Below are 26,609 nucleotides of genomic sequence, written 5' to 3'. Positions count from 1 at the left end.
CAGATCAGAGAGAATGCAGAATGGTGTCACAGATCAGAGACAGAATGCAGAATAGTGTTACAGATCAGAGAGAGAATGTAGAATGCTGACACAGATCAGAGAGAGAGAATGCAGAATAATGAAACAGATCAGAGAGAGGGAAAATGCAGAATACTGAAACAGATTGGAGAGAGAGAAAATGCAGAATACTGAAACAGATTGGAGAGAGAGAATGCAAAATAGTGACACAGATCAGAGGCAGAATGCAGAATAGTGTCACAGATCAGAGACAGAGAATGTAGAATAGTGACGCTGATCAGAGAGAGAAAATGCAGAATAGTGTCACAGATCAGAGAGGGTGCAGAATGGTGTCACAGATCAGAGACAGAATGCAGAATAGTGTTACAGATCAGAGAGAGAATGTAGAATGCTGACACAGATCAGAGAGAGAGAGAATGCAGAATAATGAAACAGATCAGAGAGAGTGCAGAATAATGAAACAGATCAGAGAGAGAGATTGCAGAATAGTGCAACAGATCAGACAGAGAATACAGAATGGTGAGACAGATCAGAAACAGAATGCAGAACTGTCACAGATCAGAGACAGAATGCAGAATAATGTCACAGAGACAGAATGCAGAATAGTGTCACAGATCAGAGACAGATGCAGAATAGTGTCACAGATCAGAGACAGATTGTAGAATGCTGACACAGATCAGAGAAAGAGAATGCAGGATAGTGACACAGATCAGAGAGAGTGCAGAATGGTGTCACAGATCAGAGACAGAATGCAGAATAGTGTTACAGATCAGAGAGAGAATGTAGAATGCTGACACAGATCAGGGAGAGAGAATGCAGAATAATGAAACAGATCAGAGAGAGAGAATGCAGAATCGGGTCGCAAATCAGAGAGAGAATGTAGAATAGTGACAATCAGAGACAGAATGCAGAATAGTGCAACAGATCAGACAGAGAATACAGAATAGTGAGACAGATCAGAAAAAGAATGCAGAACAGTGTCACAGATCAGAGACAGAATGCAGAATAGTGACACAGAAAAGAGAGAGTGCAGAATAGTGACTCATATCAGAGACAGAATGCAGAATAGTGTCACAGATCAGAGAGAGAGTGCAGAATAGTGTCACAGATCAGAGAGAGAATGCAGAATAGTGACTCAGATCAGATAAAGAATGCAGAACAGTGTCACAGATCAGAGACAGAATGCAGAATAGCGTCACAGATCAGAGACAGAATGCAGAATAGTGTCACAGATCAGAGCCAGAATGCAGAATAGTGTCAGAGATCAGAGACAGAATGCAGAATAGTGTCACAGATCAGAGAAAGAATGCAGAATAGTGACACAGATCAGAGACAGAATGCAATAGTGTCACAGATCAGAGACAGAATGCAGAATAATGTCACAGATCAGAGAGAAAGAATGAAGAATAGTGACACAGATCAGAGACAGAATGCAGAATAGTGTTACAGATCAGAGACAGAATGCAGAATAGTGTCAGAAATCAGAGAGAGACGAAATGCAGAACAGTGTCACAGATAGAGAGAAAATGCAGAATAGTGACTCTGAGCAGAGGGAGAGAATGCAGAATTCTGTCACAGATCAGAGAGAGATTGCAGAATAGTGTCACAAATGAGAGAGAGAATGCAGAATAGTGTCACAGATCAAAGACAGAATGCAGAATAGTGTCACAGATCAGAGAGAGAGAGTGCAGAGCAGTGTCACAGATCAGAGAGAGAGAATGCAGAATAGTGTCAGTAATCAGAGAGAGAGAATGCAGAAGTGTCACAGATCAGAGAGACAGAATGCAGAATAGTGACACAGATCAGAGAGAGATTGCAGAATAGTGTCACAGATCAGAGAGAGATTGCAGAATAGTGTCACAGATCAGAGAGAGTGCTGAATAGTTACACAGATTAGAGAGAGAGAGAGAGAGAATGCAGAATAGTGACACAGATCAGAGAGAGTGCAGAATAGTGTCACAGATCAGAGATAGAGAGAGAATGCAGAACTGTGTCCCAGATCAGAGCATGAGAATGCAAAATAGTGTCACAGATCAAAGACAGAATGCAGAATAGTGTCACAGATCAGAGAGAGAGAGAAGGCAGAATAGTGTCAGTAATCAGAGAGAGAATGCAGAATAGTGTCAGTAATCAGAGAGAGAGAATGCAGAAATGTCACAGATCAGACAGAGTGCTGAATAGTTACACAGATTAGAGAGAGAGAGAATGCAGAATAGTGGCACAGATCAGAGAGAGTGCAGAATAGTGTCACAGATCAGAGATAGAGAGAGAATGCAGAACTGTGTCTCAGATCAGAGTGTGAGAATGCAAAATAGTGACTCAGATCAGAGACAGAATGCAGAATAGTGTCACAGATCAGAGAGAGAGAATGCAGAATAGTGTCACAGATCAAAGACAGAACGCAAAATAGTGTCACAGATCAGAGAGAGAGAAGGCAGAATAGTGTCAGTAATCAGAGAGAGAGAATGCAGAAATGTCACAGATCAGAGAGAGTGCTGAATAGTTACACAGATTAGAGAGACAGAAAATGCAGAATAATGTCACAAATCAGAGAGACAGAAAATGCAGAATACTGTCACAGATCAGAGAGAGTGCAGAATAGTGTCACAGATCAGAGGGGGAGAGAATGCAGAATAGTGTCACAGATCAGACAGAGTGCAGAATTGTGTCACAGATCAGAGAGTGGGAATGCAGAATAGTGTCACAGATCAGAGAGAGATTGCAGAATAGTGTCACAAATGAGAGAGAGAATGCAGAATAGTGTCACAGATCAAAGACAGAATGCAAAATAGTGTCACAGATCAGAGAGAGAGAGTGCAGAACAGTGTCACAGATCAGAGAGAGAGAGAATGCAGAATAGTGTCAGTAATCAGAGAGAGAGAATGCAGAAGTGTCACAGATCAGAGAGACAGAATGCAGAATAGTGACACAGATCAGAGAGAGATTGCAGAATAGTGTCACAGATCAGAGAGAGATTGCAGAATAGTGTCACAGATCAGAGAGAGTGCTGAATAGTTACACAGATTAGAGAGAGAGAGAATGCAGAATAGTGACACAGATCAGAGAGAGTGCAGAATAGTGTCACAGATCAGAGATAGAGAGAGAATGCAGAACTGTGTCCCAGATCAGAACATGAGAATGCAAAATAGTGTCACAGATCAAAGACAGAATGCAGAATAGTGTCACAGATCAGAGAGAGAGAGAAGGCAGAATAGTGTCAGTAATCAGAGAGAGAATGCAGAATAGTGTCAGTAATCAGAGAGAGAGAATGCAGAAATGTCACAGATCAGACAGAGTGCTGAATAGTTACACAGATTAGAGAGAGAGAGAATGCAGAATAGTGGCACAGATCAGAGAGAGTGCAGAATAGTGTCACAGATCAGAGATAGAGAGAGAATGCAGAACTGTGTCTCAGATCAGAGTGTGAGAATGCAAAATACTGACTCAGATCAGAGACAGAATGCAGAATAGTGTCACAGATCAGAGAGAGAGAATGCAGAATAGTGTCACAGATCAAAGACAGAACGCAAAATAGTGTCACAGATCAGAGAGAGAGAAGGCAGAATAGTGTCAGTAATCAGAGAGAGAGAGAATGCAGAATAGTGTCAGTAATCAGAGAGAGAGAATGCAGAAATGTCACAGATCAGAGAGAGTGCTGAATAGTTACACAGATTAGAGAAAGAATGCAGAATAGTGTCACAGATCAGAGAGAGAATGCAGAATAGTGTCACAGATCAGAGACAGAATGCAGAATAGTGTCACAGCTCAGAGACAGAGTGTAGAATAGTGTCACAGATCAGAGAGAGAGAATGCAGAATAGTGTCACAGATCAGAGAGAGTGCAGAATAGTTACACAGATTAGAGAGACAGAAAATGCAGAATAATGTCACAAATCAGAGAGACAGAAAATGCAGAATACTGTCACAGATCAGAGAGAGTGCAGAATAGTGTCACAGATCAGAGGGGGAGAGAATGCAGAATAGTGTCACAGATCAGACAGAGTGCAGAATTGTGTCACAGATCAGAGAGTGGGAATGCAGAATAGTGTCACAGATCAGAGAGAGAGAAAATGCAGAACAATGTCACAGATCAGAGATAGAATGCAGAGTAGTGTCACAGATCAGATTCTTGTCACTCCGAATGAAACATTTTCTCTTGAAGTATCTGTCATGATTTGTTACCTTTAATTTTGGACAATATCTCTATCAACCATTTTCATTATCTTCATGGTCTCTATTGGGCCAGTTCTCTATCTTCCCTTTTCCTCATATACACTCTCTCTAGTAATATCATAATCTTTTGCTTCATTTCTGGTGATGCTTTACCTTTATTTTTTGCTGTATGAACAAGACTCTGTAAGATCTGCAGTGGTAATTAGGAGAAACTCTCTGCTTTTCAATATTTCCCCTCTAAGTATGAATCTGGTGCTTGAATTGTCTTTGTGTGACCTTGATGATTCCACTGCTACATTTTAGTTGGTTATTCTGCACCCCTTGCATCTCATACTGGCTCTTTTCTTTGCAGTCCAGACAGTTTGTAATTTCCTCATCCTAATACACTATCCACGTTAAAGAGTGAGATTAAAGGGGGCCTTTTCTGGTTGCCTGCCAGTGACTAGTGGTGTTCAGTGTGTGTTGGTGTTGGCACCGCTTCTTTTCATGTTATATGTCAATGACTTGGATTACAGAATTGATGACTTTGTGGGCAAATTTGTGGACAATATGAAGAAAGATGTAGGGGCAGGTAATGTGAAAGAAGCAGGGAGGGAGTCTGCAGAAGGTTCGGAGAATGGACAAAGAAATGGCAGTTGGAATACAATATCGAGAACTGTATGGTAGAAGAAATAAAAGTGAAGACTATTTTCTAAATGGAACAAATTCAGAAATCAGAGGTGCGAAGGGACTTGAGAGGTCTTGTGCAAGATTCCCTAAAAGTTAACTTGCAGGTGGTAAGGAAAGCAAATACAATGTTAGCATTCATTTTGAGAGGACTAGAACATGAAGAATATAATGTTGAGACTTTACAAGGCATTGGTCAGACCACAAATGGAGTATTGTGAGCAGTTGTGAGCCCATTATCTAAGAAAATATGTACTGTCATTGGAAAGGGCCTAGAGGAATTTCACAAGAGTGATCCCAGAAATGAAAGGGTTAACGTATGAGGAGCGTTTGATGACCTGGGCCGGTACTTGCTGGAGTTTAGAAAAATGAGGAGGGGATCTTATTGAAACCTATCGAATATTGAAAGGTAGAGAGTGGATGTGGGGAGGATGTTTCCTATAGTTGGTGACCAGAGGGCACAGCATCAGGATGGAAGGACATCCCAGATGGATATGTGGGTCAGTACGGGATGGACAATGGTGCATTTTGAAGGCGATCCCGTGCAGCACAGCTCGATAGATATGATTAAGTATTTGCATTTCAGTCGGATACAGCTAAGGGTCACAACTGCTTCCAAGGTCTGTACAGTTAATAAAGATGCTACTGAACAATTTATTGCTGCTTATAACTGTTGGAAACAATGCTGACTCACCAGACTTCTTGTAGGAAATGTGGCTACAGGTCAGGGATACAGGAGCGTTTCGACTCCCTATATTGACTATCTTGCTGGCAAATATACAGTCTCTAGTAAATAAAATCAAAGATCTTAGAGCTGGGGTGCTGTATCAGAGGGACATTAGGACTGTGTGTATCCTTTGTTTCACAGAACCCTGGTTAACTCCTTCCATACTGGATGCATCAGATTGACGAGTTCACAATACCCCGTCAGAATAGGACTGTCAAGTCTATCAAAAGCAGATGTGGAGGTGTACGCCTCATGTCAACTCGTCTTGGTTCACAAGTGTATCAGTGATGTCCCAATTCTGCTCACCAGAGCTAGAATATCTCACAATTGTGCCGTCCATTTTACCTGCTGTGGGAGATTTCTGTGATTATTTTGGTAGTGGTGTACACTCCACTTCAGGCCAATGTCAAACAGGCTCTGGATGATCTGAGCGATGGGATCAACATGCATGAAACAGCACACCCAGATGCCTTCACCAGCACCTTGAGGGATTTTAACCAGGCCAGCTTGAAAAATCACTGAATAATTATCATCAACAAACCACTTGTAGTGCCAGAGGGAACAACACACTGGACCACTATTACACCACCATCAAGAATACCTACCATGTTATTGCATGCCCACTCTTCAGGAAGTCTGATCACCTGGCTGTACTTCTGTTCTCTGAGTATAGGCAGAGACTGAAGACTGCAGCACCAGTAGTGAGGACCAAGAAGGTATGGACAAGGGAAGCACAGGAGCGCCTACAGGACTGCTTTGAATTGGTGGACAGAACTGTATTCAGGGAGTCATCTTCGAACCTGGATGAGTATGCAGCTGTTGTTACTGATGTCATTAAAACCTGGGTGGATGAGTGTGTGCCTACAAATATTTGCTGTACATTCCCAAACCAAAAGCCATGGATGGACCAGGAGGTTTGTCATCTACTGAGGGGCAGATCAATGGCATTTAAGTTTGGTGACCAAGGTCTGTACAAGAAAACCTGGTGTGACTTGCAGAGGGTCATTTCAAGAGCAAAGAAACAATGTTGGAGGCGACATCAGATGCACATCATCTCTGGCAGGGCTCGCAAGACATTACTTCCTACAAAGCGAAACCCAAAGCATGAATCACAGTGATGCTTCAATACCAGAAGAGCTCAATGCCTTTGATGCTCGCTTTGAAAGGGAGAATATAACTACAGCTGTGAAGACCCCTGCTGCACCTGGTGACCCCATGATCTCTGCATCGGAGGCGATGCCAGGCTGCCTTTTAGGACGGTGAACCCTCATAAGGCAGCAGGCCCTGATGAAGTACCTGGTAAGGTCCTGAAAACTTGTGCCAACCAAATGGCAGGTGTATTTAAGGACATTTTCAACCTCCCATTGCTATGGTCAGAAGTTCCCACCTGCTTCAAAAGGGCAAAGGTTATACCAGTGCCCAAGAAGAGTAGCATGAGATGCCTTAATGACAATATCCAGTAGCACTCAGATCTACAGTGATGAAATGCTTTAAGAGGTTGGTCATGGCCAGAATCAGTTCCTGCCTTTGGAAGGAACTGGACCCGTTGCAATTTGCCTGTAGCCACAATAGATCTACAGCAGATGTAATCTCAATGGCTCTTCACACAGCCTTAGGTCTTCTGGATAATACAAACACCTACGTCAGGATGCTGTTCGTTGACTACAGCTCAGTGCTTAACATCATCATTCTCAGAGTCCTGATCGATAAGCTACAGAATCTGGGCCCCTGTACCTCCCTCTGCAATTAGATCCTCGACTTCCTAACCAGAAGACCGCAATCTGTGCGGATTGGTATTAATAACTCCTCCTCACTGACAGTCAACACTGGTGCACCTCAGGGATGCGTGCTTAGCCCACTGCTCTACTCTCTCTATACCCATGACTGCATGACTTGGTATAGCTCAAATGTCATCTATAAATTTGCTGATACAACAACCATTGTTGGCAGAATCTTAGCTGGAGATGAGAGGGCGTACAGGAGTGAGATATACCAGCTAGTTGAGTGGTGTTGCAGCAATAACATTGCACTCAATATCAGTTAGAAGAAAGAGCTGATTGTGGACTTCAGGAAGGGTAAGACGAAGGAACAGGAACCAATCCTCATAGAGGGATCAGAAGTGGAGAGAGTGAGCAGCTTCATGTTCCTGGATGTCAAGATTTCTGAGGATCTAACCTTGGCCCAACATGTCAATGCAGCCGTAAAGAAGGCAACTTCTATTTCATTAGGAGTTTGAAGAGTTTTGGTTTATCACCAAAAACACTTGAAAACTTCTATAGTTGTACCATGAAGAGCATTCTGACAGGCTGCATCGTTGTCTGGTATGGGAGTGGAACAGGGCTAAGAAGCTACAGAAAGTAATAAAATCAGTCAGCTTCGTCTTAGGTACTAGCCTCCATACTGTCCAAGACATCTTCAAGGAGCGGTGCCTCAGAAAGGCGACAGCATTATTAAGGGCCCCCAGCACCCTGGGCATGCCTTTTCTCATTGCTACCATTGTGAAGAAGGTACAGAATCCTGAAGGCACACACTCAGTGATTCAGAAACACCTTCTTCCCTGCTGCCATCCAATTCCTAAATGAGCATGGAACCCATGAACACTACCTCACTTTTATTATTTTTGTTTTGCACTATTTTTAATTATATATAAAGTTACTGTAATTTATTTATTTATTTTCTTTCTCTATTATCATGTATTGTATTGTACTGCTGCTGCTAAGTTAACCAATTTCATGACATTCACTGGTGATAATAAACCAGATTCTGATTCTAGATTCATGGGTCAGTATGGGCGGACTCGTGGGGCAGTACGGGACGGACCCGTGGGTTGGTACAGGGCAGACTCGTGGGTCGATATGGGGTGGAAATGTCAGTCATTACCGGGTGGATACTTGGGTCAGTACCCGATGGATACCTGTGTCATGATGGGATGGATAAGTGAGTCAAGACGCGAAGGATTAGAGTGTTTGTACAGGAGTGATATAGAGTGGGAGAAAAAATATTTGGGAATGGTGTTTTCACTGGTCTGAGTATGAGACAGTTACATTTCAATGTCACTTGCGCGTTGCAGATTGTGTTCGCAGAGAGGAACAGGACGAGTGAAGCCATTCACACCAAGCTCAGCATATTGGATTTACAAAGCACCATTCCACAGGTGAGCAGCAGGTCACCGAATGCCCTGACTCTGTTTCTGTCATAAGGGTGTGGCTGGGAACGGACCCAAGTGCAAGACACAGACACTGAAGTATAGGGACAGGACTAGGATGCAGGGTGAGGGCTAGGACATGGACGTGAAAACCGGGAATCCAGAACAGGACTGGACCAGAGAGCTAGGAACCCGGGCTTGGACTCCGAGCCAGAGACTGGACAAGGACCCAGTACCTGGGTCTTGCCTCTGGCTCGGACCCCAGAACTAGGCACGGATGAGACTTGGCTGGCAGGCAGGACGAGGCTGGAGTCTTCAGGCTTGAGTTGAGGCTTGAGACTAGAGACTTGAGTTGAGGCTTGAGACCAGAGACTTGAGTTGAGGCTTGAGACCAGAGACTTGAGGCGAGGCTAGAGACCAGAGGCTTGAGGTGATGCTGGAGACCAGAGACTTGAGGTGAGGCTGGAGACCAGAGGCTTGAGGTGATGCTGGAGACCAGAGGCTTGAGGCGAGGCTAGAGACCAGAGACTTGAGGCAAGACTGGAGACCAGAGACTTGAGGCGAGGCTTGAGACCAGAGTCTGGAGGCGAGACTTGAGACCAGAGACTTGAGGCCAGTGACTTGAGGCGAGGCTTGAGGCCAGAGGCTTGAGACTAGAGGCTTGAGGCGAGGCTTGAGACTAGAGGATTGAGGCTTGGGGTCTTGAAGCTCCTCCTGGGCAGGGTGCAGTACTCCTGGGCAGGGCACGGTACATCTGAGCAGGGTGCAGATCTCCACCCGACAGAGGTGAGGGACAGGAAGGGAGCTAGGTTCAGGGTGGCTCCAGGACAAGACTTCTGGTGAGACGAGGTGAGAGTTACCAACAAGTCAAGGCAAGGCTTCAGGCAATGCAGAGCAAGACAAGAACTTCAGGTGAGGCGAGAGTTACCGGCAAGACAAGGCAAGGTTTCAGGTGAGGAAACAGAAGGCACGGGAAGGGATACAAGGAGTAAGGACAAGAACAATCCAGCCACCATGCCCTGGTCTCTGGAGGTATTTATGCAGCCAGCCCCAATGAGAATCAGCTGCCTCAATTAGTGCTCAACAGGAACGAAAACGGGGTAGACAGGAAAACCTGGAGCAAGGGTCGATGGACCGGACCGTGAACTGGAATGCAGAATTCACGGACCGGACCATGACAGTTTCACACAACAGAATTGTTGAATTGAGTTGTTACATCACAAACTAAAGCACAGCTCATGTCAATAACTGGCCTTTGATTTATTATGGGCACATCTGTGGTGTTACACTGAAAAATTTTGGTTTGTATCCCATTTGCACGGATGAATCATTACACACCTCAGGACAGTGAGGCAGCCAAAGTGAAAGCAGAATGAAGTGTTACACCTACTGAGCAAATGTACTGGAGGTAGACTGGGAGACCAGTTCGTCTTTGGTGTATGAGAGTCCCATTCAGCAGTGGGATAGAAATTGTCCTGGAATGTTGTACTTTAGTATCTTCTGTCTGATGGCAGGGAGTAGGAGAGAGAATGACTGAGATGGGATGGGTGTTTTCCTGAAGCCACAGGAAGTGCAGACAGAGTCAGTGGAAGAGAGCTGGTGTCTGATTGCCTGGGGAACGGGCTCCTGTTATTAAAGGAACATTTACTGCTTCAAGTGTACAAAGCAGCTAAACTATCTGAGCAGATAACGGGTAACCCTTGCCATCAGGAGACAGTTCTGGGGCTGGTCAGGACTGTGTTTCAACACGTGTGGCTCATGTTGTGTCTCCAGTTTGACTGGCTTCGCTACATCAGAACAGTGATTGATTTTGAAGAGCATCCTCACCTCTTGCACATGAATATGTCAGAAGAGGTCATTGTGGATTCCATGCAGTACTTCAAGGACTTGTTCCGGTTGCTAGAAACTGTGGAGAGCCGGTAAGATGAACATTCTGCTTACACTCCATTATTACAGCACATGGCATCGTACTCCAAGTCCTGAACCTACCCTTGCACTTTTCTTACTGCATCTTACGTCTGTGGTGGGAAAGCTGTTGGAAAAGATTCTTAGAGATAGGATCTATGGGCATTTAGAGAATCATGGTCTGATCAGGGACAGTCAGCATGGCTTTGTGAAGGGCAGATCATGTCTAACAAGCCTGATAGAGTTCTTTGAGGAGGTGACCAGGCATTTAGATGAGGGTAGTGCAGTGGATGTGATCTACATGGATTTTAGTAAGGCATTTGACAAGGTTCCACACGGTAGGTTTATTCAGAAAGTCAGAAGGCATGGGATCCAGGGAAGTTTGGCCAGGTGGATTCAGAATTGGCTTGCCTGCAGAAGGCAGAGGGGCGTGGTGGAGGGAGTACATTCAGATTGGAGGGTTGTGACTAGTGGTGTCCCACAAGGATCGGTTCTGGGACCTCTACTTTTCATGATTTTTATTAACAACCTGGATGTGGGGGTAGAAGGGTGGGTTGGCAAGTTTGCAGACGACACAAAGGTTGGTGGTGTTGTAGATAGTGTAGAGGATTGTCAAAGATTACAGAGAGACATTGATAGGATGCAGACGTGGGCTGAGAAGTGGCAGGTGGAGTTCAACCTGGAGAAGTGTGAGGTGGTACACTTTGGAAGGACAAACTCCAAGGCAGAGTACAAAGTAAATGGCAGGATACTTGGTAGTGTGGAGGAGCAGAGGGATCTCAGGGTACATGTCCACAGATCCCTGAAAGTTGCCTCACAGGTACATAGGGTAGTTAAGAATGCTTATGGAGTGTTAGCTTTCCTAAGTCAAGGGATAGAGTTTAAGAGTCGCGAGGTAATGATGCAGCTCTATAAAACTCTGGTGAGGCCACACTTGGAGTACTGTGTCCAGTTCTGGTCACCTCACTATAGGAAGCATGTGGAAGCATTGGAAAGGGTACAGAGGAGATTTACCAGGATGCTACCTGGTTTAGAGAGTATGGATTATGATCAGGGAGCTAGGACTTTACTCTTTGGAGAGAAGGAGGATGAGAGGAGACATGATAGAGGTATACAAGATATTAAGAGGAATAGATAGAGTGGATAGCCAGCGCCTCTTCCCCAGGGCACCACTGCTCCATACAAGAGGACATAGCTTTAAGGTAAGGGGTGGGAACTTCAAGGGGGATATTAGAGGAAGGTTTTTTACTCAGAGAGTGGTTGGTGCATGGAATGCACTGCCTGAGTCAGTGGTGGAGGCAGATACACTAGTGAAATTTAAGAGACTACTAGACAGGTATATGGAGGAATTTAAGGTGGGGGGGTTATATGGGAGGCAGGGTTTGAGGGTCGACACAACATTGTCTCCTTCCAGTTCTCCCAGCCAATGTTGTCAGGGGACCAGCTGCTTGTTTAGGTCACACTGAAATCTGAACAATTCTCTGCAATGTTGTAATATGGAGCAAGTAATTCTATATCCTTTCACAGAACTGTGGCCAACTATATTGTATGGAGAGTCGTGTATAGTAGATTGGGGAACCTCAGCCATCGATTCTTCAACAGGTTCAGTGAATATATTAAGGTAAGTGATGAGCTGTCTAATGGAAGGACACATTGTGGAGACTGAGGATTTCTGAAATACTGGTGCATGAAAGCAGGGTTGCTCTCAGTTATTGTGAGAAAGATACAAGTAATGCATGAGTTTATTAGGCGTGTTCAGGAAGGTTTCCTGACACAATATAAGCCTAGAAGAGGAGAGGCTGTACTTGATCTGGTATTGGGAAATGAACCTGGTCAGGTGTCAGATCTCTCAGTAGGAGAGCATCTCGGAGATAGTGATCATAACTCTATCTCCTTTACCATAGCATTGGAGAGGGATAGGAACAGACAAGTTAGGAAAGCTTTTAATTGGAATAAGGGGAAATATGAAGCCATAAGGGACTTGGATGGCTCAGGGACAGGAATGGTTACTTTGAGTGCCAGGCTTTAGAATTTTCAGAAAGGACAGGGAGGGAGGCAAAAGAGGCGGGGGCGTGGCACTGCTGATCAGAGATAGTGTCATGGCTGCAGAAAAGGAGGAAGTCATGGAGGGATTGTCTACTGAGTCTCTGCAGGTGGAAGTTAGAAACAGGAAGGGGTCAATAACTCTACTGAGTGTTTTTTACAGACCACCCAATAGTAACAGGGACATCGAGGATCACATAGGGAGACAGATTCTGGAAAGTCAAGTCAAGTCAAGTCGCTTTTTATTGTCATTTTGACCATAAACTGCTGGTACAGTACACAGTAAAAATGAAAAAACCTTCCTCCAGGACCATGGTGCTACATGAAACAACACAAAACTACACTAGACTACACAAGTGAGACAACACAAGGCTACACTAGACTACGTACGACTACACAAAATCTACACTGGACTACAGACCTACACAGGACTACATAAAGTACACAAAACAGTGCAGGTCAGTACAATAGATAACAAATAAGACAATAGGCACAGTAGAGGACAAACTACAGTATAATAATAAATGATGTAGGTGTCAGTCTAGTCTCTGGGTATTAAGGAGTCTGATGGCTTGGGGGAAGAAACTGTTGCACAGTCTGGTCCTGAGAGCCCGAATGCTTCGGTACCTTTTGCCAGATGGCAGGAGGGAGAAGAGTTTGTATGAGGGGTGTGTGGGGTCCTTCACAATGCTGTTGGCTTTACAGGTGCAGCGTGTAGTGTAAATGTCTGTAATGGCGGGAAGAGAGACCCCGATGATCTTCTCAGCTGACCTCACTATCTGCTGCAGGGTCTTGCGATAGTGTAATAATAACAGGGTTGTTGTGGTGGGAGATTTCAATTTCCCAAATATTGATTGGCATCTCCCTAGAGCAAGGGGTTTAGATGGGGTGGAGTTTGTTAGGTGTGTTCAGGAAGGTTTCCTGACACAATATGTAGATAAGAGGAGAGGCTGTACTTGATCTGGTATTGGGAAATGAACCTGGTCAGGTGTCAGGTCTCTCAGTAGGAGAGTATTTTGGAGATAGTGATCATAATTTTATCTCCTTTACCACAGCATTGGAGAGGGATAGGAACAGACGAGTTAGGAAAGCGTTTAATTGGAGTAAGGGGAACTTAGAAGACAGGAATTTAAAAGCATAAGTTGGGAACAGATGTTCTCAGTGAAATGTATGGCAGAATTGTGGCAAATGTTCAGAGGATATTTGCGTGGCGTTCTGCATAGGTACATTCCAGTGAGACAGGGAAAGGATGGTAGGACACAGGAACCGTGGTGTACAAAGGCTGTTGAAAATCTAGTCAAGAAGAAAAAAAAAGCTTACGAAAGGTTCAAAGTGAAAGGTGACCTGATAGAGGTGTATGAGATGATAAGAGGCATTCATCGTGTGGATAGTCAGAGGCTTTTTCCCAGGGCTGAAATGGCTAGCACAAGAGGGAACAGCTTTAAGGTGCTTGGAAGTAGGTAAGTTTTTTATGCTGAGTGCGTGGAATGGGCTGCCGGTAACGGTAGTGCAGTCGGATACGATAGGGTCTTTAAAGACTCTCCTGGATGGATACATGGAGCTTAGAAAAGTAGAGTGCTATGGGTTACCCTAGGTAATCACTAAAGTAAGTACATGTTTGGCACAGCTTTGTGGGTTGAAGGGCCTGTATTGTGCTGTACGTTTTCTATGTTTTTTCTATATCTCACACCATACACCATTATATCTCACACCCTACCCCATTATATCACTCACTCTATGCCATTATATCACACACCCTACCCCATTATATCACACACTGTACCCCATTATATCTCACACTGTACCCCATTAGATCAGACATTCTACCCCATTATATCAGAGACTCTACCCCATTATATCACAAACCATACCCCATTATGTTTCACACCATACACCATTATATTTCACACCCTACCCCATTGTATCAGTCACTCTATGCCCTTATATCACACATCCTACCCCATTAGATCACACACCGTACCCCACTATATCACACACTCAACCCCATTATATCACTCACCGTACCCCATATCACATACCGCACCCCATTATATCACGTACTCTACCCCATTATATCACACACTCTACCGCATTTTATCACACACTATACCCCATATCATACACCGTACCCCATTATATCTCACACCTCACCCCATTATATTTCACACCGCACCCCATTTTATCACACACATCTACCCCATTTTATCACACACTGTACCCTGTTATATCACACACCGTACCCCACTATATCACACACTCTTCCCCATTATATCACACACCGTACCCCATTATATCACACACCATACCCCATTATATCACACACTCTTCCCCATTATATCACTCCCCGTACCCCATTATATCACACATTCTACCCCATTCTACACATTTCTAAATGACAATAAAAGAGGACCGAGTGTTCTCATAATCTAAAAAACATCTTAAAAATTTATATAACACACACTACCCAATTATATCATACACCGTACCCCATTATATCACACACTCCACCCCATTATATCACATTCTACCCCATTGTATCTCACAACATTCTTCACTTTATGAATCAATGTACCCCGTCGTTATATTTCACTCACTGTGCTTGCACTGTCTCTCTCACTGAAGACCCCTTCTCTCCTATTGGCTACCACACAGCCAATAGTATCGAATAGTCAATGCCACCAGTCATTGGATACTGCCAGACAGCCAGTGCTACAAAACAGTCCATGACACTGACTGGTTCTTGGATCTCCTCCTTGCCTCATGTTTCTATCTTCTCAGTCTGATGACTCAATCTAATCTCTGCCCTCAGGCCCACAACCACCATTTGTCACTGGTTCCATTGTCTCCTCTGGCTTATCTCCCAGAGTCAGAGAGCTCCTTGCCCTGATGTGCCCAACATCCTCCCCTCCTCAATGGAAAGGTGTAAAGTACTTTGATTCACCCCCCCCCCGACCTACACAGGCCCACTTGTCTCAGCATCAACATGTTACTTCCTCACTCAAGCTCCTCCCGCAGTTCCACAGCCCCCAAACACGGTTGTCATGGACATGTTGTTTTGTCACTGCTACCGTGTTCCTCAAACATTGCCAGTGTTGTTCTGTAGGCTTTACAATGTTGCCAATCAGCAGTAACAAAGATAAGGGTGCCACTCATCCACTTTTATTGAAGATAGCTGACAGCAACATCAAAAATCCTACCACATGATCCACAGAAGCACACTCAAATAATTTATTTCAGAGATTGTCCTTGAATAGGAGGTATGTTTTGAAATTAGAGCAAGGAACATGAGTGAGTTAGTGAGTGATATTCTACTTCCTTTTGGGAGAAGTTTGAAGATGAAAGCTATTCCTTGTGCGCTCTAAGACCCAAAAGCCTCACTGATGTTCTGAATTTTGCTCTAGGTGATTACAGGAATGAAGTCATTGTCTCCACGATGGGACACATGTACGTCCTTTGTTGAGGCTGTCATGCCGTATGTTGTGGGAAGGATGTTTGTGAAAGCTCATTTTCAGGAGAACAAGAAGAAGCTGGTAGGTTGACTGAACATCAACTTTCATTCTTCCACCTATTACCTGCTTTAAACTGCATCTCCTGACCTGATGGCTATTTACCATATTCCACCTATGTTACATCATTTAAGGATCCTCACAATGTCTGAAACATGTTAAAGACCTTGTGCTACTCCAATGCTGACTGCCATAGTAACAGAGTTATCTATTACTCCAGTTATCTTATTGCTGAGTCCAAACCTTCTCAACCACACCATCTGAGGTGGTTCAAGTAGTTAGCTCCCGGCACCTTCTCAAGGGTAGTTAGGCATGGACAAATAAGGTAGAAGAATTTGGCAAGGTGGAAAGATTGCAGCAAATCGTTATTTCATCTTATAGCCAGCTTCTTACAGTGCACCCCCACTTTGTGGCAGTTTCCTCAGTGGAAGTGCACCCTTATGAACATCAAATCAGATCAAGTTTAATCATCATTCAAACCACACACAGACACAGCTGAACAAGACAGTGTTCCTCTGGGACCAAGGTGCAAACATTCAAAAATAACTTAATTCAAAATAGCGAGAAAAGAAGCATACTCACTCAAACGAAAACCTCTATGTAGCCCAAAACCCTGAGCGACAATATCCGGCAATAGAGTCCCACTGTGTAGATACAGATTAAACATTTGCTCTTTGGGGATTTGTATGAAAAAAACAACAACAGAATATATGCAGAGACTGAGTTAGTTTGCCAAGGACAACAATCACAAGCTGCCAGTTCACAAAGGAAGGCCATTTAAGTGATTTGCTCTGGAAACTGACATGGGAATCTTCCACTGATAATTGTACAATTTATCAAACAATGTAATATCCATTTCTAGTTAGTTAAAGTGACGACCTTTTCTCTTTTGCCTACAATGCAATCAGAATTCACTTAGCATTTTGAACTGCACAATCATGTGAACATTATTGTTGAGAGACTAAGTTGCTGTAGGAATGCAGTCCCACTGATGGGATTCATTGGGAATACAGGGTTCATATTAAGAAAAATTGTGATGTGAATGGTTTCCTTGGAACACAACCTCACTATAATGAGGGGTATACTACAGTTAAATTTGGTCTTCTATTTTCTATGTCAATCTTTTATAACCAGCTTTTTATTGTAGACAAATCATAGAGGGTGTAGGACATAGGGAGCCAATCTGTCGCAGTGATTATCCCTCAAGTGTGGTGGTAAGACTCTCACTAGGGTTTTTAATATAGATCATCTAATCCTCAGCTGTGGTTTGGCAGAATTAGTAAGAAAGACACTTACAAAGACAATATGGTACCATGCTTAAATATGCAATTGGTTAACGCAATAGATTTAAGATTTGTTGAGGGATTGAGGGTTATGGGCAAGAGGAGTTGAAGCTAACATAAATCAGCCAGAGTCATATTGGATGGTGGCCCAGACTTGATGGGCTGAGCAGCCTACTCCCTCTCCTACTTTCTCAGCATCCCCTACAATTCGCCTACTGACACAACCGATTGACAGATGACACAATAGCCACTGCTCCACATACCGTCCTTACACATCTGGAGGAGAGGGATGCTTATGTGAGAATGCTGTTCTTGGTCTACAGTTCAGTATTCAACACCAAAATTCCATCCAGGCTTGACAAGACGCTCAGAGATCTCAGCCTTCACCCTGCCTTGTACAGCTGGATCCTGGACTTCCTGTCAGATCACCAGCAGGTGGTAAGAGTGGGCTCCCTCACCTCTGCCCCCCTGACCCTCAACATAGGTGCCCCTCAGGGCTGTGTCCTAAGCCCTCTCCTTTACTCTCTGTATACCCATGACTGTGTCGCCACCCACAGCTCCAATCAGCTAATTAAATTTGCCAATGACACTACATTGATTGGCCATATCTCAAACAATAATGAGGTGGCTTACAGGGAAGAAGCAATACCTTTGACACAGTGGTGTCAAGGAAACAATCTCTCCCTCAATGTCGCAAAAACAAAGGAGCTGGTTGTGGATTACAGGAGGAATGGAGACAGGCGAACCCCTATTGACATCAATGGATCTGGGGTTGAGAGGGTAAACAGCTTCAAGTTCCTCGGCATCCACATCACCGAGGACCTCATGTAGTCTGTAGACACCAGCTGTGTGGTGAAAAAGGCACAACAGCACCTCCTTCACCTCAGATGGTTGAAGAAATTTAGTATGGATCCCCATATCCTAAGAACTTTCTGTGGGGACACAATTAAGAGCATCCTGACTGGCTGCATCACTGCCTGGTATGGGAACTGTACCTCCCTTAGTCGCAGGACTCTGCAGAGAGTGGTGTGGACGGCCCAGCACATCTGTAGTTGTGAACTTCCCATGATTCAGTACATTTACAAGGACAGGTGTGTAGGATCACTGGGGACCCAAGTCACCCCAACCCCAATCTATTCCAGCTGCTAACATCTGGGAAGTGGTACCATAGCGTAAAAGCCAGGACCAACAGGCTCTGGGACATCTTCTTCCACCAGGCCATCAGACTGATGAACTCACACTGACTTGAGTATACTTTACATTACATTGACTGTTCTATTTATTATAAATAACTTTGCACATTGCATACTTAGATGGAGACATAACGTAAGGATTTTTACTCCTCATGTATGTGAAGGATGTAAGAAATAGAGTCAGTTGAATTTAAGGTAATACCAAGTGTAGATTATGAAAGACAGCTTTCAATGATTCTCTCTTGGTGTTCTGCAGTGAAGGATTTGCCCTCTATGGAATAAGCTGCCAGAGGAGGTGGCTGAGGCGGGTAAATTCACAACATTTTAAAGACGATTGGACATGTACGTAGATAGGAAAGGTTTAGAGAGACGTGGGCCAAAGATGGGCATCTGGGACTACCTTAGATGGGCATCTTGGTTGGCATGAAGAATTTGAGCTGAAGGGCTTGTTTCTAATGCTGTATGATTGTATAATACCCCACAGCCTTTCGACCATCTACCATTTGAAACATTCATTCACTTACCTTCAGAGCAGAGTATCTGCAGTGGATACCATCAATAAAACTTGCCTTGTCTACATCAGTAGAGTCTCTTAAACTCATAAACTCTTATCACCTAGTACAAAGACACTACCAGCTGCAGTTTCCTTCAAAATCACACACTACCCTGTCTTGTAAATATATCACCATCTCTTCATTCATGTGAAGAACACATCCATCAGAAGCATGCCAAGTAGCTAAGTAGGCCACTCATTACCACCTTCTGAAGGGTAAGTTGTAAATAAAATCAATAAAACAGAAACTGTGAAACCTTGTGCCATTGGATAAGCAGAACACTCTGATCTTCCCTACCTAGTAGTGCTAATGCTACAACCATGAGCCCTTCATTCCAATCCAATAATGCAGTGCAGACTGAGGGCCTCAGTACCATCTCTGATACAATTATTGACTCTCCTGTGCTTCTATAGACTGAAGATTTAGTTGCTGGTATTCGTTGGGCGTTTTTGGACATAGTGGATAAGGAAAATGACTGGATGGATGCAGAAACCAAAGACAAAGCAAAAGAAAAGGTATATTTTGCATATTTTAACAGAGGTAGATTACTGTGTAGGGAGGCAGATGACTCAACCTTCCAGTTGAGAAATGTCTCAGTCATTGAGTTAACAATGAGTTAAAGCAATAGTGTTCAGGATCCCTCACACTCGGAACTGAGGCATTTCTAGTGTGAGTGTACGTGTGTCAGACACTCCATGGTCACACACTAGCACATGCTCATCCCACTGACAGTATACACGCAACACACACTAAAGTTGCCGATGACCGCAGCAGGCCAGGCAGCATCTCTAGGAGGAGGTACAGTCGACATTTCGGGCCGAGACCCTATGTCAGGACTAACTGAAGGAAGAGTTAGTAAGAGATTTGAAAGTGGGAGGGGGAGGGGGAGATCCAAAATGATAGGAGAAGACAGGAGGGGGAAGGATGGAGCCGAGAGCTGGACAGGTGATTGGCAAAAGGGATATGAGAGGATCATGGGCAGGAGGCCCGGGGAGAAGGAAAGGGGGAAGGGGGAAAAACCCAGTGGATAGGCAAGGGGTATAGTCAGAGGGACAGAGGGAGAAAAAGGAGAGAGAGAGAAAGAATGTGTGTATATAAATAAATAACGGATGGGGTACGAGGGGGAGGTGGGGCATTAGTGGAAGTTAGAGAAGTCAATGTTCATGCCATCAGGTTGGAGGCTACCCAGACGGAATATAAGGTGTTGTTCCTCCAACCTGAGTGTGGCTTCATCTTTACATTAGAGGAGGCCATGGATAGACATGTCAAAATGGGAATGGGATGTGGAATTAAAATGTGTGGCCACTGGGAGATCCTGCTTTCTCTGGCGGACAGAGCGTAGGTGTTCAGCAAAACGATCTCCCAGTCTGCGTCGGGTCTTGCCAATATATAGAAGGCCACATTGGGAGCACCGGACGCAGTATATCACCCCAGCCGACTCACAGGTGAAGTGTCGCCTCACCTGGAAGGACTGTCTGGGGCCCTAAATGGTGGTAAGGGAGGAAGTGTAAGGGCATGTGTAGCACTTGTTCCGCTTCCAAGGATAAGTGCCAGGAGGGAGATCAGTGGGGAGGGATGAGGGGGACGAATGGACAAGGGAGTCGCGTAGGGAGTGATCCCTGCGGTAAGCAGAGTGGGGGGGGGGAGGTAAAGATGTGCTTAGTGGTGGGATCCCATTGGAGGTGGCAGAAGTTACAGAGAATAATATGTTGGACCCGGAGGCTGATGGGGTGGTAGGTGAGGACCAGGGGAACCCTATTCCTAATGGGATGGCGGGAGGATGGAGTGAGAGCAGATGTGCATGAAATGGGGGAGATGCATTTGAGAGCAGAGTTGATGGTGGAGGAAGGGAAGCCCCTTTCTTTAAAAAAGGAGGACATCTCCCTCGTCCTGGAATGAAAAGCCTCATCCTGAGAGCAGATGCGGCGGAGATGGAGGAATTGCGAGAAGGGGATGGCACTTTTGCAAGAGACAGGGTGAGAAGAGGAATAGTCCAGGTAGATGTGAGAGTCAGTAGGCTTATAGTAGACATCAGTATATAAGCTGTCTCCAGAGACAGAGACAGAAAGATCTAGAAAGGGGAGGGAGGTGTGGGAAATGGACCAGGTAAACTTGAGGGCAGGGTGAAAGTTGGAGGCAAAGTTAATGAAGTCAACGAGCTCAGCATGCGTGCAGGAAGCAGCGCCAATGCAATACCCCATCCATTATTTATTTATATACACACATTCTTTCTCTCTCTCTCCTTTTTCTCCCCCTGTCCCTCTGACAATACCCCTTGCCCATCCTCTGGGTTCCCCCCCTCCCCCTTTTCCTGCTCCCTGGGCCTCCTGTCCCATGATCCTCTCATATCCCTTTTGCCTATCACCTGTCCAGCTCTTGGCTTCATCCCTCCCACTCCTGTCTTCTCCTATCATTTTGGATCTCCCCCTCCCCCTCCCACTTTCAAATCTCTTACTAGCTCTTCCTTCAGTTAGTCCTGACAAAGGGTCTCGGCCCGAAACGTCGACTGTACCTCTTCCTAGAGATGCTGCCTGGCCTGCTGCGTTCACCAGCAACTTTGATGTGTGTTGCTCGAACTTCCAGCATCTGCAGAATTCCTTGTGTTGACGGTATATGCACTCACTTCACACTTACACACTCGTTCGCAGTCACACCCCTGTCCCTCCCCTATTTGTTCCAGCAGAAAGCACAAGCCCCTTCACCCACCCTGCAAGCAATAACAAAGCCCCCAATGAGACCCTGATCTGGAGTCGGTCAAAAACCACAGCCCATCCCTACAGTTTGACATCCCACAGGCTCTCCCTCCCACCAGTGAGGGAGAGAGAGGTATCATTCCTTCCACGACGAGAGGGGAGACCAATAGTTCGCTGTTTCCATGTTCCAGTCTGCAGCGTCACTTTACTTTGAGTTCCTCAACTCAAGATTCAGCAGCAAACTCTCTCTCGCCATCGAGAGGGAGTGAAGTGATCACTCAGAGCAGAAGCCTTCAACAGCCACACCTGCTGACTTTCTGTTCGGATCTCCGGCGATGCTCTAGTCAACGACGCCGGTGAGAAACTGGGCCATCCACAGGGCCGCACCCTGAAGGCACACGACTTCCAGGCTGATGCTGGAGATATCGAAAATGCCAGGCCACTGGGCAACCCTCCACTGTGGAAAACCACAGTTTGTGTGCAGCTGTAGATCACAGACTCCAACAGGACCCCAGCCACCCTGAAAAAGACAGAAGAGACATTAAAAAGAGATATTTATTTAAACTGTTTTGAAGTTAAACTCGAAGAAGTCGCCCTCTGATGCCATCTTTAGCTCCTCCTAATCATAGGCTTTATGTTTGACTCCATGACTGGGACCATATGTTGTTGGCTAAGGCTGTGCGCCCCTAGTCATCATTCATCACGCTCACTGGCTGGACGATCTTGCACCTCTCCACCCTCCCCATACAAGAGGTGGAACAGGCTGCGCAGGGCCCTTGGCACTCTACTCCTGGCACTCTCCCCTGTCAAATCATCTAGTGGGCCTTTGAGTCTCTCTGAAACAAATGACAGAGCAATGTTTCCTTCATCCCCTTTCTGTTCACTGATCAGGGTGGTGGGGTGGAGATACGTCTCTACGAAAGAAAGTGCAAGATGTTCCTTCTCTCCACCAGCCTGCAGGTCACCCTTGGGCAAGGTGTAGCACCTGCTTAGCCCCTTCCCCTACTGATCAGAGTCACGTGACATGTGAAGCCACGAGAACGGGTGGTGCATGTGACTACAGATGCCAGGCAGACAGTCTTTGAAGAGTATTGATAATGGCTGGGGTCACCGACTTGTAAAGATACTGCCCAGAAGAAGGCAATGGCAAACCACTTCAGTAGAAATATTTACCAAGAACAATCACGGTCATGGATAGAGAAAAGAATAAGAACAACAACATGAAGGGGGTCTTCATCACAGGCACATAATAAAGACAGTTGGAAGACCATGATTGCCCACGTTATACGACATGGCAAATAGTGATGATGATGCTTGATGGTGGGATCCTGCTGGAGGTGGTGGAAATTCCAGAGAGTTATGTGCTGGGTGCAAAGGCTGGTGGGGTGGTAGGTGAGGACAAGAAGAACTCTATCCCTGGTGGGGTGGCGGGAGGATGGGTTAAGAGCAGACAAGTGTGAAATGGAAGAGATTCGGTTGGGGGCAGCGTTGATGGCGGAGGAAGGGAAGCACCTTTCTTTGAAAAAGGACCACATCTCCTTCGTTCTAAAATGAAAAGCCTCATCCTGAGAGCAGATGCAGTGGAGACAGAGGAATTGAAAGAAAGGTATGGTGTTTTCACAAGTAACAGGGTAGGATGAGGTATAGTCCAGGTTGCTGTGAGAGTCCGTTGATTTATAATAGAAATTCGTGGATAAGCTGTCTCCAGAGATAGAGACAGTGAGATCAAGAAAGGGGAGGGAGGTATTGGAAATGGACCAGGTAAATTTGAGGGCAGGGTGAAAGTTGGAGGCAAAGTGGATGAAATCAACAGCAGGTTCAGCATGGGTGCAGGAAGCAGTCATTGATGTAGTGTAGGAAAAGTGCAGGACAATCACCAGTGTAGGCTTGGAACATAGACTGTTCCACATAACTGAGCAAAAGGCAGGCATGACTGGGACCCATGTGAGTGCCCATGGCTGCACCTTTTGTTTAAAGGAAGCGGGAGGAGCCAAAGGAGAAATTATTAAGAGTGAGGACAAGTTCACTCGGCGGAGGAGAGTGGTGGTGGAGGGGAACTGGTTAGGTCTGATGTCCAGAAAAAAATGGAGTGCTTTAAGGCCTTCCTGGTGGGCGATGGAGGTGTATAGGGACTGGACATCCATAGTAAAAACAAGATGATATGGGGCCAGGGAACTTGAAATCCTTGAAAAGATCAAGAGTGTGTGAGGTGTCAAGGATGTAGGTGGGAAGGAACTGAACCAGGGGGGATAAAGCAGAGTCGAGGTATGCAGACATGAGTTCAGTGGGGCAGGAACAAGCTGAAACAATGGGTCTACCTGGACAAGCAGGTTTGTGGATCTTGGGTAGGAGGGAGAAACAGGAGGTGTGAGGGGCGGGATCTATGGGGTTGGTAACAGTGGATGAGAAATCCCCAGAATCAATAAGGTTGGTGATGGTGCAGGTGACAATGCCCTGTGTTTCTTAGTCGGGATCTGTTCAAGGGGTAAGTAAGAGGAGGTGTCTGAGAGTTGGTGCTGGGCCTCAGCAAGGTAGAAATCAGTCGCCATACTACAATAGCACCCACTTTATCTGCGGGTTTGATGGTGAGGTTAGGATTAGTGCGGAGGGAGTGGAGAGCCGAGCATTTGGAAGGAGTGAGGTTGGAATAGAAGAGAGGAGTGTTAAAGTCTAGGCAGTTAATGTCCCGTCGGCAGTTGGCAGTAAAAAGGTCCAGGGCAGGCAGAAGACCAGGGCAGGGTGTCCAGGAAGAGGAGGAGGGGTGGAGATGGGAGAAGGGGTCATTGGTGCAGGGTGGGGGGCCCTTGCCAAAGAAATAGGCTCGGAGACGGAGACGGACGCGGCAGAAGAAAAACTCAGCGTCCTGGCAGGTGTGGAACTCACTGAGGTGTGGGCACAGGGGGGACAAAGGTGAGGCCCTTAATGAGGACAGACCATTCTGTCTCAGAGAGGGGAAGGTCGGAAGGAATGGTTGACAAAGGCGAGGCCTGGACTGAGGACAGAATGTTCAGACGCAGACCGGGGAAGGTCGGAGGGAATGGTTGACAAAGGTGAGGCTGTTACTGAGGACAGAACGTTCTGTCTCAGAGAGGTGAAGGTCAGAGGGAATGGTGAAAACAGGGCACGGATAAGAGCTGGGATCGGAGGGGAGAAGGGGGTTGGCAGTGTCTGAGGAAGAGGGAAGTTTCGAGCGTTCAGGGGTGGTGGACTGAGAGGAAGATGGGGTCTCTGAGGCCCATCCGGGAGCTGGCAGTGGGACCTGAGAGACAGGATTGTGGAGTGATGGTGGGGGAAGGGGAGATGGGAGTTCCAGCAGCAGCCTGTGAAGACCCGGCCTGGAGTCAAGGCCGGAGATGGAGTTGGAGGTTGCGCAATCGGCTCTTTGGAGATGTCCGAGGTCATTGGAACCCAGATTGATGGTGGTGCAGTCCGGATTGTTAGGGTCATTGAGGTCAGCAGCAGGAATCACGGTCTGGAGATGTCTGGGACTGCTGGCATTGGAGTCAGCAGTTCCTGTGGTATGTAGCCGGGCGATCTTCTGATCCTTGCAAGCCATGAGAAAGTCAAAGAACTGGCGGAGGATAAAGTAGCAGACAGATCCATTACAGGCAGCAGAGGGAGAATTGTGGAAGTGACTGGCATAGGGACACCAGGTACCTCCTCCTGGTGGAAAGCGTGGCACGTAGAACATGGTGGGAGAAGCAGTCAATTGAATTTGAGTACCCGAAGTCCTCAGAGGATCCTAATCGAGAAGCTAGAACATGAATCTGGACACCATGTGGTCTAAGCTGGCGGCAAAGACGTGTTCCCAGAAGGGTACATGGCTGTAGTAGTGGGTCTGGGCGAGCACGTGGTCAAAGAGTCAGAGAACAGCAGGGATCACAGAGGGCAAGCAGTGAGAGAGAGTCGACGGGAAGATGTAAACTTCTTCAGGGTAAGTATCCCTGCAAGAGACATGGCAGAGTAGTAATCAAATCACAAACACGAGGAAATCTGCAGCTGCTGGAAATCCCAGCAACACACACAAAATGCTGGAAGAACTCAACAGGCCAGTAAGCATCTATGGAAAAGAGTCCAGTTGACGTTTCGAGCCGAAACCCTTCGGCAGGACTGGAGAAAAAAGGCTGAGTAGTAGATTTGAAAGGTGGGGTGAGGGGAGAGAGAAACGCAGGGTGATCGGTGAAACTTGGAGAGGGATGGACGAAGTAAAGAGCTGCTGTAATATCATCTATATTTTCTGTATACTAGGTGCACTGAAAGTTAATCCTTCATCTCTATATTCTTCACCCTTTTCAATTTTGCCTCCATATTCTCATAAGTTAAATTATTATCCCTTTCTAAATTTATGTCTTTTTATTTATTCTATAGACTTTTGTAACCTCACTTGCACTCTCCTTCCCTTTGACCTTATACTCTACTCACTCTTCCAAATTATTGAAACCAAACCCCACTAATTAGTGTAAAGATATATTTCAACCCATCCCACTGACTGCAATTATTGCCCTATCAACTCTGGACAGTCTCCGTACATATTTTGTACGGCCATCAAACTTTACAACTCCTCCCTTGGAGGGTCATATACCCTGAGCCAATAGGCTGGTCCTGGACTTATTTCCTGGCATAAGTTACATATTACTATTTAACTATTTATCGTTTTATTACTATTTATTATTTATGGTGCAACTGTAACGAAAACCAATTTCC

At 45.5% G+C, this 26,609-nt stretch overlaps 1 protein-coding gene across 1 annotated transcript in view; it reads left to right on the top strand.

Moving 5' to 3' along the window:
* Positions 1–26,609, top strand: part of phex (phosphate regulating endopeptidase homolog, X-linked) — a 94,112-nt gene that overhangs the window by 7,321 nt on the left and 60,182 nt on the right. The window contains exons 3-8 of the mRNA XM_063052535.1: positions 5,770–5,782; positions 8,667–8,737; positions 10,502–10,647; positions 12,161–12,254; positions 16,078–16,206; positions 19,626–19,727. Coding sequence (XP_062908605.1) covers positions 5,770–5,782; positions 8,667–8,737; positions 10,502–10,647; positions 12,161–12,254; positions 16,078–16,206; positions 19,626–19,727 — 555 coding nt within the window. The remainder of the gene's footprint in view (positions 1–5,769; positions 5,783–8,666; positions 8,738–10,501; positions 10,648–12,160; positions 12,255–16,077; positions 16,207–19,625; positions 19,728–26,609) is intronic.

This window comes from Mobula hypostoma, chromosome 6 (assembly GCF_963921235.1).
Source record: "Mobula hypostoma chromosome 6, sMobHyp1.1, whole genome shotgun sequence".
Taxonomy (NCBI): Eukaryota; Metazoa; Chordata; class Chondrichthyes; order Myliobatiformes; family Myliobatidae; genus Mobula; species Mobula hypostoma.
This window is presented reverse-complemented; position numbering and strand designations above follow the sequence as displayed.